Source organism: Sarcophilus harrisii, chromosome 4 (genome assembly GCF_902635505.1).
Source record: "Sarcophilus harrisii chromosome 4, mSarHar1.11, whole genome shotgun sequence".
Lineage (NCBI taxonomy): Eukaryota > Metazoa > Chordata > Mammalia > Dasyuromorphia > Dasyuridae > Sarcophilus > Sarcophilus harrisii.
In genome coordinates this window covers 132,690,041-132,702,204 of record NC_045429.1, presented here as the reverse complement: position 1 = coordinate 132,702,204, position 12,164 = coordinate 132,690,041, and the positions used below count along the sequence as shown (strand labels likewise).

Sequence of the window (12,164 nt, the reverse complement as noted above, 5' to 3'; positions counted from 1 at the left end):
TATTGACTAATTGATTATAATTTTAATGGTCAAACTTAAAGCCAGAGAACAAATGTGAGGAAGGATACCCAGTATATTGGAAAACGAGATACTCCAAAAGATCCTGATAGGCCCAAATATTGAGCCCAGGCTAAGAAGATGAAATTTAATAGGAATAAATTTAAAATCTTACCTTTGGTTAGGAAAAAAAAGACAAAACTTCCTAAATACAATATGGAGAAAGAAATCAATTCATCCTAAAAGGGGCATTTAGAGAACTATAAGGTCAGTGTAAGTCAATGTAGCCAAAAACTCAGATGTAATCTTAGTTGTGTTAAGAAAGGCAGAGTGCTAGTCCCTTAGAATTTTGACTCAATTGTAGCACACCTTGAAAGTCGTATTCAGACCTGGGGGTCATTTTTTTTTTCAATTATAATTTTTTTTATTATAGCTTTTTATTTACAAGATATATATATATGGGTAATTTTTTTCAGCATTGACAATAGCAAAACCTTTTGTTCCAATTTTTCCCCTCCTCCCTCCCCCCCCCCCCATGGCAGGTTAACCAATACATGTTAAATATGTTAATGTATAAATTAAATACAATATAAGTATACATGTCCTAACAGCAATTTGCTGTATAAAAAGAATCAGACTTTGAAATCGTGTACAATTAGTCTGTGAAAGAAATCAAAAATGCAGGCGGACAAAAATAGAGGGATTAGGAATTCTATGTAGTGATTCCTACTCATCTCCCAGAGTTCTTTCCCTGGGCGTAGCTGGTTCAGTTCATTACTGCTCTATTGGAACTGATTTGGTTCATCTCATTGCTGAGAATGGCCAGGTCCATCAGAATTGATCATCATATAGTGTTGTTGAAGTATATAATGATCTCCTGGCCCTGCTCATAAGAGACTCCAGGCCTTTCTGAAATCATTCTGTTGGTCATTTCTTACTGAACAGTAATATTCCATAATAATATTATTGTTCAGTAAGAAATGACCAGCAGGACAAATACAGAGAGGATTGGCAAGACTTACATGAACTGATGCTGAGCGAAATGAGCAGAACCAGGAAATCATTATATACCTCAACAGTGATACTGTATGAGGATGTATTCTGATGGAAATGGATTTCTTCAACAAAGACAAGATCTAACTTAGTTTCAATTGATCAAGGATGGACAGAAGCAGCTATACCCAAAGAAAGAACACTGGGAAAAAATGTAAACTGCTTGCATTTTTGTTCTTCTTCCCAGGTTATTTATACCTTCTAAATCCAATTCTCCCTGAACAGCAAGAAAACTGTTTGGTTTTGCACACATATATTGTATCCAAGATCTACTGTAATCTATTTAACATGTATAGGACTGCTTGCCATCTTGGGGAGAGGGTGGAGGGAGGGAGGGGAAAAATCGGAACAGAAGTGAGTGCAAGGGATAATGTTGTAAAAAATTACCCTGGCATGGGTTCTGTCAATAAAAAGTTATTTAATTTAAAAAAAATTTTTAAAAATTACCCTGGCATGGGTTCTGTCAATAAAAAGTTATTTAATTAAAAAATAAATAAATAAATAATATTCCATAACATTCAGATATCGCAATTTATTCAGTCATTCTCCAATTGATGGGCATCCACTCAGTTTCCAGTTTCTGGCCACTACAAAGAGGGCTGCCACAAACATTCGTGCACATACAGGTCCCTTTCCCTTCTTTAAGATCTCTCTGGGATATAAGCTCAGTAGTAACACTGAAGGATCAAAGGATATATGCACAGTTTGATAACTTTTTGAGCATAGTTCCAAACTGCTCTCCAGAATGGCTGGATGTGTTCACAATTCCACCAACAATGTATTAGTGTCTGGGGGGTCATTTTTTAGGACAGTAAGTTGGAGCACATTCCAAAGAAAGGAGCCAAATGAAGACCAGGTGAAGGAATTGGGGGTACTTCACCTGAAAAAGAGAAGACTCAGAGGGGATATAAGAGTTGGGTTCAGGTGTTTGAAGTGCTGTCAAGAAGAAGTCCTGCTTGGACTCAAGAGGGCTTGATAAAGAAAAACAAACCAGACTCTTTACAAGTGGAGTGTGTTGCCCAGGAAGGGGATGTGCTCTTCCTCACTGGAGGCCTGCAAGCAAAGGGTGGCTGATGGATTGTCTGCAGTGTTGTTCAGACAGGAGTTGGGCTAGATGGTCTCTGAGCCTCTTATGCTTTGAGATTCTGTGGCTTGAGCATCTGGGGAGACCTTTCTTCATTGGAAGATGAGTTTGTTTGAAAAATTGGTGTGAGCCTTCCTGTGCCAGGATCTTAGCTCAGTAATAGGTCAAATGAGACTTTTAGCTACTAAAGCTCACAGTCTTGAAGGGAGAAGTTTGCTTTATATTAGAGTATGTTCTTCCATTGTGTAGCAGAAAGAAGGCTGGATTTAGGAGTCAAGAGACTGGAATTCAGATCTGGGCTGTTAGCTGTGCGACCATGAATAAGACCCAACTTCTCTGACACTCACTTTAACAATCTAAAAAATCGGGATAGTAACCCATGCCCACAGACCTATGTGCATGCAGACATGCTTGCGCACACATACACTTACATCCACCCACCCATTCACCCAGGTAGCCACACATACCTACTGCCTGTCTCTAGGAGGTGATTTTGAAGCAAGCATTTTGTAAACTTTCAAGAGTTAAGCCAAACTACGATTTTCCTGCCATTCAGACAGCGAAGCAAAAGCAGGCCATTAGAGGGCCCCAGATTCCCCGACGATCCTTTGAGCCCAAGCCAACGTTTCCTGGGGATGCAAGGCCTTGCTTCTGAAGCAGTTGCTGGGGTTTTTGTCATGTGAATGACGGCAGAGCGCCTGAGCAGTCATCTGGGTCCTGCTGCCAGACTGTTTCTGGCAGTAGAGTATGGCCTTTTCAGAAGAAAATCATAGAATATTCAACTTAGAAAGAAATGGGAGAGGAGAAACCTCAAGCATCTACTATGGGCTGAGAGCTTTTCAACTTTTATGTCGTTTTGTCCTTACAACAGTTCTGAGAGGGAGGAGCCATCATCTATCCCCACTTTATAGATGAAGAAACCGAGGCAGGCAGAGGATGTGACTTGCCCAGCTAGGATGGATTTGAACTCCTGTCTACAGGCTCAGTGCTGTCTCTTCTGAGCCACTCAGCTGCCTTAGGGATTCCCTTATCTGATGGGCGAGGAATTTGAAATCCAGATAAATTCAGTGATTTATGAAAGATCACAAAGACCAAAATTATAACCAAGGTTGCCTCTTCCTAGACAGCCAGGTGATATGGTATATACACTAGAAAGATGATTGAGCGAGTCAGGAAGACCTGAGTTCAAATCCAGCCTCAGCCCTTTATTGGCTGTGTGAACCTGAACAGAATTAATCTCTCTCTGCCTCAGTTTCCTTAAGTGTAAAATGGGGACAATAACAGCACCTGCCTTCCAGGGTTATTGTGAGAATCAGATGTGATAATATTATAAGGGCTTGATACATAGCAAACACATAACAAATCCTTCCTTCTCTCCTTCCCTTTCTTGTTTTCTTCCCCTTCCCATTTATCATTTATCCCTCCTTTTCTCACTACCTGCTCCCTCCCAACTCCCAAACCAGTGTTCTTTCAGCTACACAGGGAAGTCATTCTCGCAAGCAAGGCAAAGAACCAAAGACACTTAGTCTGTCCTCAGGCAGTTACCACTTGGTCAGGAAAAGCAGTACCCACACAATCAAGAGAATTTTTAGCCATAGTTATTGGGCTGAGACCAAAGACATTCTTTGTAATCCTAGGCAAGGATGCCTTATACAAGTCCTTTTTCCATCTTCGGCTTTTCTCCACCTCCTTGCCAGCCGGAGAGCTATGTCCCCTGTGGCCAAGCCTAGCAATTTGTCCTCACTGTAGGGAAAGCCTCAGAACCAAGGCACCTCTCTGTCACATAAACCCAGCGTGCTCCAGGTAATTGCTGAGAAAGACTTAGGATTGTCCTGTGAAGGTGTGACCAGCCGCTTCCTTCCCCTCTCGTCAGGTGAAGTAGAAATCTTAATTACAAAGTCTTGTGTGTTTTGTAATGTCTTAAGTTTTGCCAAGTATATTATTTATAGTATCTCATTTGAGCATCCCAGTGATTCCACAAGTTAACTATCCCAGTTTTACAGATGAGGAAATAGAGGCTCAGGAAGATGTGAAATCACTTGTCTGTGGTCACATATTTCATAAGGAGTTTGGATTCCAGATCAGATTTCTTATAACAATAAGTGTTCTTTCTTACTATGCTACAGTATGAGAATGTAACTCCCCAAATTTCAGGTTTTGGGGGGAAGGCAAGATGGTAAATTAGGTCTTTTATAGAGCAAAGCTTCTTTAATTGTGGTTCACAGCCCCATGTCACTAAATGTGGGGGGTCACAAAATTGTGATTTGTAATCAATAAATGATTGATTTGTATACCTATATACCTGTGGTTGCATAAATATTTCTTGGGTGAAAAGAGGTTTTGAGTGGGAAAAGTTTAAAAAGTCCTGTTATAGACAATTCCATATCTCTATGCTCCTTACTTGCCATGTTGCCAAGGACACATCTCCTTCCCCTGAGAATAGGACACCAGGCTTCTTGGGGTCCCAGGGGCTCAACCTTTCCTTTGGTCTGTCCTAGACTGGGAGATAGGCAGTCATCACCAGCATTATTTATGTTTCCATTGTGCGTGTGATGCAATACTTGACTTTGTTTTTGTATTGAGAAGAGAAGAAGGGAGACAAATGGTGTGAAGAAAGGCACTCATTGCACAAAATGTTTAGAAGTGTGTGAGTAGTGAATATGAGTTGAGAATGGGGGTACAGAGGTTTAGTAAGGGAGAATCGTGAGTTGGGAGAAAAGCTGGAAACTCAGGAATAGGAATTTCCTCTCTGTCTAATCTTTCTTTTTAATAGTACTCAATAGTACCTCTGGTAATATTTGAAACCCTGTATTTCCTATGTACAAACCAAGAATTTGAGGTTTTACCTTATTTAAATCGTCTAACCTCTTTATAAGTTTTACAAGGTTCTCAATTTTTGAGATTCCTTCATCTACTACTCATTAAAGCCAGAGAGTTTTGGTTTCTGGGCCTGAGTGATCTAAGGGATATTTTGTCTTTCTTTCCTGTAAAACAAATCATTCTGTTTCAGGTCTGCTTTTTCTAAAGATGCTAATGATGTACAAAATGTCCAACAATTGTAAGCACATATTTTTGTTGCTCTTCCCAGTTAGCATAGAGAGAAGTATTACATGATTTGCCAAAAGCCATGCAGAAAACTCAAGCAACATTCCAACATAAGGTCATTATTTTTTGCAGTTTGCTCTTAAACATCCTAATCCATTTTTATTTTAATGAACAGGAAGTTGTGAGGTATAGGTGTGACTCTACTGCATAGAACCATATGAGCTTGAACAGTCTTTAAGAGTCTCCATGCATTCATAAAATAAAGATGTTGGACTGAGTCCAACAAAGTCCCCAAATCTCTTCTCCTGGCCTCCTTTTTGAACACCGTAAGAGTTGGTACTCCTGTGATCCTGTGCTGAGAAAGTTTAAATGATACTTATGTCTTGTTTGTTTTCAGGGGATGAAGGTTTTTTTTCTGGTGGTTGCTGGCATGTATATTTTATACCTTTTGTTCTTGATTGTGAGGGCTTGCTCAGAACTTCGCCATATGCCTTATGTTGGTAAGTCTTCTCCTGACATTGGTTACCACCTAAATTGGTGCCTGGGGGAGCTAATGATTGCCCAGATGAATGAAGGTTTTTTTCCTGGAGTCTTTTGAGCAGTTCCAGTCTTATCAAGAGCAAGACAGGTGGGTCAGAGTACTGTAGCTTCTAAGAAACCCTCAGAGTTCTAGACAATGCTCAATTATGAAGCACAGGAGGGATCCAGAGGAAGCCATTTAGACTTGGCCTTTTTGGACTGATGCTTTTTAAAACAATCAATGACCTTTTTAAAGTTGTCACATACCTGCTGCCGCTGCTGCTGCAGCATGATGCTGAAAGAACACAGGGGCCATTTCTGAGCTTTTCCTGCTTTAAGAGCAGCCAAGGATTCCCTCACTTAAATATTTGCCAAAGCAAAAATTATAATCCTGCCTATAAGATGCTTTTCAAACATAGCTGATATTTTACCTTTGTAAACCTTAAAGTGAAGTATAAAATTGAGCTATTATTCTTGAGTAAGTAATACTTCTTGGATATAAAGAGGCATGTTCAAAGCCCAAATTTGGATAGTTTGTAATGAAAAGTTTTCTATGATAGGGGAATGTTTACTGCTAAGAGACTGTCTTAAATTGTCATTTTTGACTTGTCATTTCCAGATCTCAGGTTAAAATTCTTGACTGCATTGACCTTCGTAGTACTTGTCATTAGGTAAGGAAACCTTTTATTCAGAAGAAAAATAACTAAAAAATCTTTGTTTTGTTTTGTTTTTGTTTCTCTTTTCTCCTTTTGAATAATGTTTCAACATAAAAGTTCTAGCCCAATACATAGGGCTAAATGGTGTCTTATTCATCCGCTAGATATGTCATAGTGTGCTGATGGATTTCCAACTCCCTCATGTCAAATGGGAGAAATGCCAGGTGCCAAGCAGGTGGGTGGTAGAGAGGAAAAGCCATCGCCCGCTGCCATCCATCTGGCAAAACCAAGAACATTCACCTCCCTGGCATTCTGAATGATCATGGGATAGGATGTTTTCATTCATTAAATATTACAAGAATTGTTCTCTGTACCCTAGTGATTTTTCAGAAAGATTCAATCCTAGTAAAATACATTGAACACTCCTGGCTCTTCAGGGCTTTGTAGTTACACTAATTTCTTTTTCTATCTTTAGCTTGGCACATGGGAAGCACTTAATAATCAGCTTTTCATTCATTCATTCATCCTGAACATTAGTTATCACCATATGGTTATATGTTGGGGCAGAGGAGTGGGTGTGGATAGGGGAGATAGAAGGGAAAGGGCTGAACTGGGATTTCAAGAGCATAGAGATCTCTCAAGAAAGAATTTCCCTCCTGCTGTTGCTATGCAGTTTATCCTTTTGGAGACTTTTCTTGGGTGCTGAAAACTTTGGTGACTTGTGCAGGATCACCCAGCCAGTGTGTGTCAGAGGCAGGACTTTAGTTTTGCCCTCTATCACTAGATCATGCCTTCTTTCTAAAATGTGATACTTTGGATTATTAAGTATAGTGTCCCCAAAAGTATTTTTAAAAATCATTTCCAGGTTTTGGCTTATTCTTTTGCCAATGGTTTCTTCCTCATCAGAGTAGAATACAGGAAAAAAAAGAAAACAGTATGGTTTTCTGGTAGCTAGGATTCAAAGGAAGTGGCTCTCACTTCTGATTCCCTTGGTATGTAAAGGTAAAGACATCCATATGGGAATGTGGGGCTCAGTGTTTTAGTGTATCCTTCTACATATAATATGTAGTTGAGTAAACCATTGTGGCAGCAGACAGTTTGAAGCTTAAAAGATGTCAACAGAAATTTAAAATGCTGCACTGGCATTCTCCTTAAACAAAGGGTTGAGAAAATTTTGGAACAAAATAGAGATGAAAGCCTTTATTCATTCTGATAATTGCCCTGTGAACTATTTTTGATACATAATATAATATGTAATATTTTAAAAGATAAACCATTATTCTCATCACAGTTTTTGCATAGAACCTCTCTTTATGGAACACTGGAGTAGAAAAGAATGAACTTTACCCTCAAAACAAAATTTGAAACAGATTATCAGAGCTCTCTGTCACACATGCACGTGCACATACATTTTGATGATACCTTGAAAGATATGCAATTTCCTTGGTGTGGGTATTCCTTCCGTTTCTACAAATTTGAATCTCTTCACGTTGCTGTGACCAAAAGCATCATTACTTGGGGTCCTGCTTTAGGTAGCAAGCCTTTCTGAGTTTAGGTAGCTTGGTCCTCAGAGATCATACTCAGCATCTATCTGTTCCCGGTCTTACATGCAAACATTTTCTGACTTGAGTAGAGTTTGGCTCTGCTAAGTTACTTCCAGACAATGAGATATTAGTGAAGTAGAAGCTTATGTATGTTATTCATTTACAAATGTTTACAAAATGTCTACTAGGGACAAAACACTAGAAATACGGAGTTTCTTCTGATCCCCAAGGGCTTACAGTGTAATGGAGATTATTTCATAGACATAAATAAGCACAATAACCAGGCAGAACATGACAAAGATTAAAGAAGAAATCTAGATATAAGCTGTAGAGAAATTTGAGAATGGAGAAATCACTTTCAGCAGAGACCTGCAGAAGACTGTGATGGGAGGAAGTGGTACCTGAACTGGGCTATGAAAGAAAAGAAGGATTTCAGTACGCAGACACAGAGAGAGTACATTCTAGTCACTGGAGCCGAAGGGCATGAATGCCAATAGAGAAGTATGGGACAAAATTGGGGAATGGCTAGAAATTGAGTATGACTGGAACATAGACTGTTCAAAGGAACAGAGTGTAGGCTAAAAAGATAATTAGGAAATAAATTGTTAAAGATGTTAAGCATTAGACTGGGAATTATGCATTTTTCCTAGAAACAGTAGAGAGTTAATGAAAGTTTAGGATTACAGGGACAACTACATAAAAGAATATTGAAGAGGAAGAGATGAGGGGCAGAGAGACCAGGCACAGAACTATTTGACAAGAGGTCGAGCTAGGGTAATTACAGTATGGTGGAGGGGGAATGGTACATGCAAAAAATATAGTGAAGATAGAATTGACCTGGCTTGGCTCCTGGTAGAGCTATTCAAAAGTGGAATGGGCTACCTTAGAAGTTAGCCTCCTAATACTATAAGAGGTTTTTCTTACTAAGCAGAAGCTGTCTGTCACATTGTAATAAGAATTCTTATTTAGGTATAAGTTGAACTAGGTTTTCAAAAGTCCCTTCTAACTGAAATTCTGTGATTAAATATAAAGGAAGAGGAAAGGCAAAAAACCAAAAGATAATTGAGGATTTTTTTGACCGTAGTGATCAACAACAATAGGAAAGTCAAGAAAGTTTAATTTTGAGGGAAAGGAAGATGAATTCTATTTCAAATGTTGAAGAATGCAGTATTGGTAGAATATACAAATGAACAAATGTGTTGGAATTGAGATCAATACCTCAATTGTTCTATTAGCGTAGAATATATAGGTGGACCTATCCAGTGGGCAGCTGGTGAAGTGAAAATGGAGGTCAGGGCAGATACTGAAAAACAAGATGTCTATAAATTTATCTACAAAGAGGTGATAAATGAAACAATGGGAATGGATAAAATCTTGTGAAGAGACAATATAGAGGAAGATGAGAAGAGGGCCATGGGCAGATTCCTAAAGATTAAAAGATGGGGTGGTCAGTGGTATATAGCATTAAAGTAAAACTGAGTAAGAACCACAGAATTTTGTAACTAAAAGACCATTGATACCCTTTGAAAGAATTATCTCAGTACAGTAGTGGAGTCAAAAGTTAAATTTTAAGGGGTTAAGGGAATGAGAGGGTAGTGAGGAAATAAAATAAAGTTAGGATAGATGATTTTTAAAAAGCAATTTGACAGTGAAAGGGAAACAAGACATTGAAAATAGTTTTAAGGGAGTAAGGCTCAAGTAAAGATTGTTAGTATTAGAGAGACCTGAGAATGTTTGTAGGTAGTAGGAAAGTAGCTGATAGAAAAAGAAATTGAAAGATCTAAGAAAGTGAATAAATGGGTCAGTCTTGAAAGGGACAGGAGTGGATAGAATTGTGGACACAAGTGAAGGATTAATGTTGACAGTGAAGAGAGCTACCCTGTTTTCCAGTGGAGGATACAAAGGAGAAAAGGCCTAGTAAAGATAAAACGTCTGCAGCATCTTCCTACACACTGATTTAAGACTGAGGGCTCCTTTAATAAAGGAGGAAGTAAGGTCATCTTCTAAGAAAGAAACAGGTGATATGTGGGATGAAGGGGGACAGTACAGAGAGGAGAAAGATATGAGGACAGATGGATAGATAGATAAATAGATAGGTAGATAGATAGATAAACTTCCATGGAAAAGGAGGAAAGAAAAATTCTCATGTTAAAAAATACTGATCAAAATCATAAAAGTAGAAATATGTATAAAAATTGCACATGTTTAACCTGTATTGGATTACTTACTATCTAGAGCTAGGGGAAGGAGTAGGGGAAAGGGAGGGAGAAAAATTTGGAATACAAGGCTTTTCAAGGGTAAATGTTGAAAAAACTATCTTTGCATGTATATTGAAAATAAAAAGATATTTTTTTAAAAAAATTAGAGTTCAGGAAATTGAACATTCAGTACATTGGGGGAAAAAAAAAGAGAAAAATGCATGCTGAAATTACTGGTGTGGAAACTTCTGACTCCAATTCTTTACATGTTTACTTCCTTGGTTTTCCTTTTTTCTTCTTTTGCAGCATTGTTATACTTTATCTAAGGTTTGGATCACAAGTGTTGCAGGACAATTTTGTAGCTGAACTATCAAATCACTACCAGAATTATATCCTTTTAAATCAAAAGTCCTTAAGTCTATAGGACTCTGTTACAGTTATTCCAACTGTGAGTTATTCCAATTCCACTATAACTGTGAGAATAAAAAAAAAGTTTAATAAATTCAGTTTTGGATTATTTGAACTGAGGGAAAATAGTACTGATATGGACTAATTTGATTAATTTCTGATCTTTACTGGATGGCATCCTGACAGTGGATAGAGTACCGAGTTGGGGTCAAGAAGACCTGAGTTTAAATCTGGTCATGGACACTTAGTAGTTGTGGGATATTGGGCAAGTCACTTAACTTTACCTCAGTTTCCTCGTCTGTAAAATGAGCTAGAGAAGGCAATGGCAGCCATTCCAGTGTCTCTGCCAAGAAAATCAAAATAGGATCATGAAGAGTCAAAAATGACTGAAATGACTGAATTATAATAATCCTGAGGATTCCATATTTTTTCTTTTATTATTCAAATGAAGGATTTTTACAGTATTGGCCATCATTAGCGATGTAAATCTAACTGGTTAGACAGTTAGTTAACTTTATTCCTAGTGTTAGGGATTGGGACCAAGTTTATGATTTCACTGGTTTAAGCAACTCCCAGGCAAGTGAACTTTGAACTAGTGCAGGTTAGCACCTTTTGTGAAATTTAAGAGCCTTGTAAAGTTGCCTAGAATTTTGTGAAGTTCAGTGACTTGCCCAAAGTCATATCAGGACTTGTCAGGGGGCAGGACTTGCATTCAGGTTCCTGGCTCCCAGCCAGCTCTCTATCCACAGCACTTTTGTGCCTTTCAGAGCTAAAGAAATCATTTTAAAGCTATTGAAGTACTTGGTTATAGACTCTAAGATAACTTGTTAATCTCACAACTAGTAATGTTTATGATGGGTTATATCTTTATTATTTCCACAGGAAACTTTGTAGGGCTTATTTGAGGTTAGTGATTTAAGGGCTTATCTTTCCTAGAATTCCTTATTGCATTTAAAGGGCTGAGTGGACCAGCATGTTCATGGGTTCACCTTGTACCACGTGTGCCTTTGCCATATGAGTGCCCTGTTGTTTGGTTAAGCGTGGAAGGCGGCACTGCATTGTTATCTTATTGGGAGGATAGGTTACCGGGCACGAGGAGATCTTATTTAGCATGACTTTGAATGGTTGCAGTGCCCTGTGTTACCTAATCAGTGACTGGGGTTTTGAGCAAAGCCGATGGTCCTGGCTAATTCTGAGTGTTTCACTGAGAAGAGTAGCTCAGAGAGCAAGCATCCCAGCTTGGGAAGGAGAAAACTTACAGAAATGTTGTGTTGTGTCCTTGAACTACTTGACTTGAACTACTAACCTTGACTGATCTCACCAGCGGAATTCTTATCTTTCTATGGCTTGCTGAACTTTTATCTCTATACTTTGGCCTTTGTGTATTCACCATCTAAGAATGCACTCTATGGTAAGTGACCTCAGTTCTGGGTTCTTGGCCAAGTAACTGCATAGGTATCAGCAGAAGCTGAGATAGCCACATATTTATTAAGTATCTGCATATTTCATTAGACCAGTAATAAGAATTTCTAGTTAAACAGACATTTTTGTTCATTTTTTCCAGAGTCACAGTTGAAAGATAATCCAGCCTTTTCCATGCTTAATGACTCTGATGATGATGTGATTTATGGGTAAGGTAATTTTCTCTTGTGAAATAACA

General features: G+C 38.5%; 1 protein-coding gene across 4 annotated transcripts in view; it reads left to right on the top strand.

Annotated features, from left to right (window-relative positions):
* The window catches only part of TMEM181 (transmembrane protein 181), a 101,738-nt gene that overhangs the window by 87,239 nt on the left and 2,335 nt on the right, over positions 1–12,164 (top strand). For all 4 annotated transcript variants that reach the window (XM_031937557.1, XM_031937554.1, XM_031937556.1 and 1 more), the window contains 5 exons: positions 5,577–5,679; positions 6,318–6,369; positions 10,403–10,485; positions 11,826–11,915; positions 12,069–12,135. In XM_031937557.1, the coding sequence (XP_031793417.1) occupies positions 5,577–5,679; positions 6,318–6,369; positions 10,403–10,485; positions 11,826–11,915; positions 12,069–12,135 (395 nt within the window). The remainder of the gene's footprint in view (positions 1–5,576; positions 5,680–6,317; positions 6,370–10,402; positions 10,486–11,825; positions 11,916–12,068; positions 12,136–12,164) is intronic.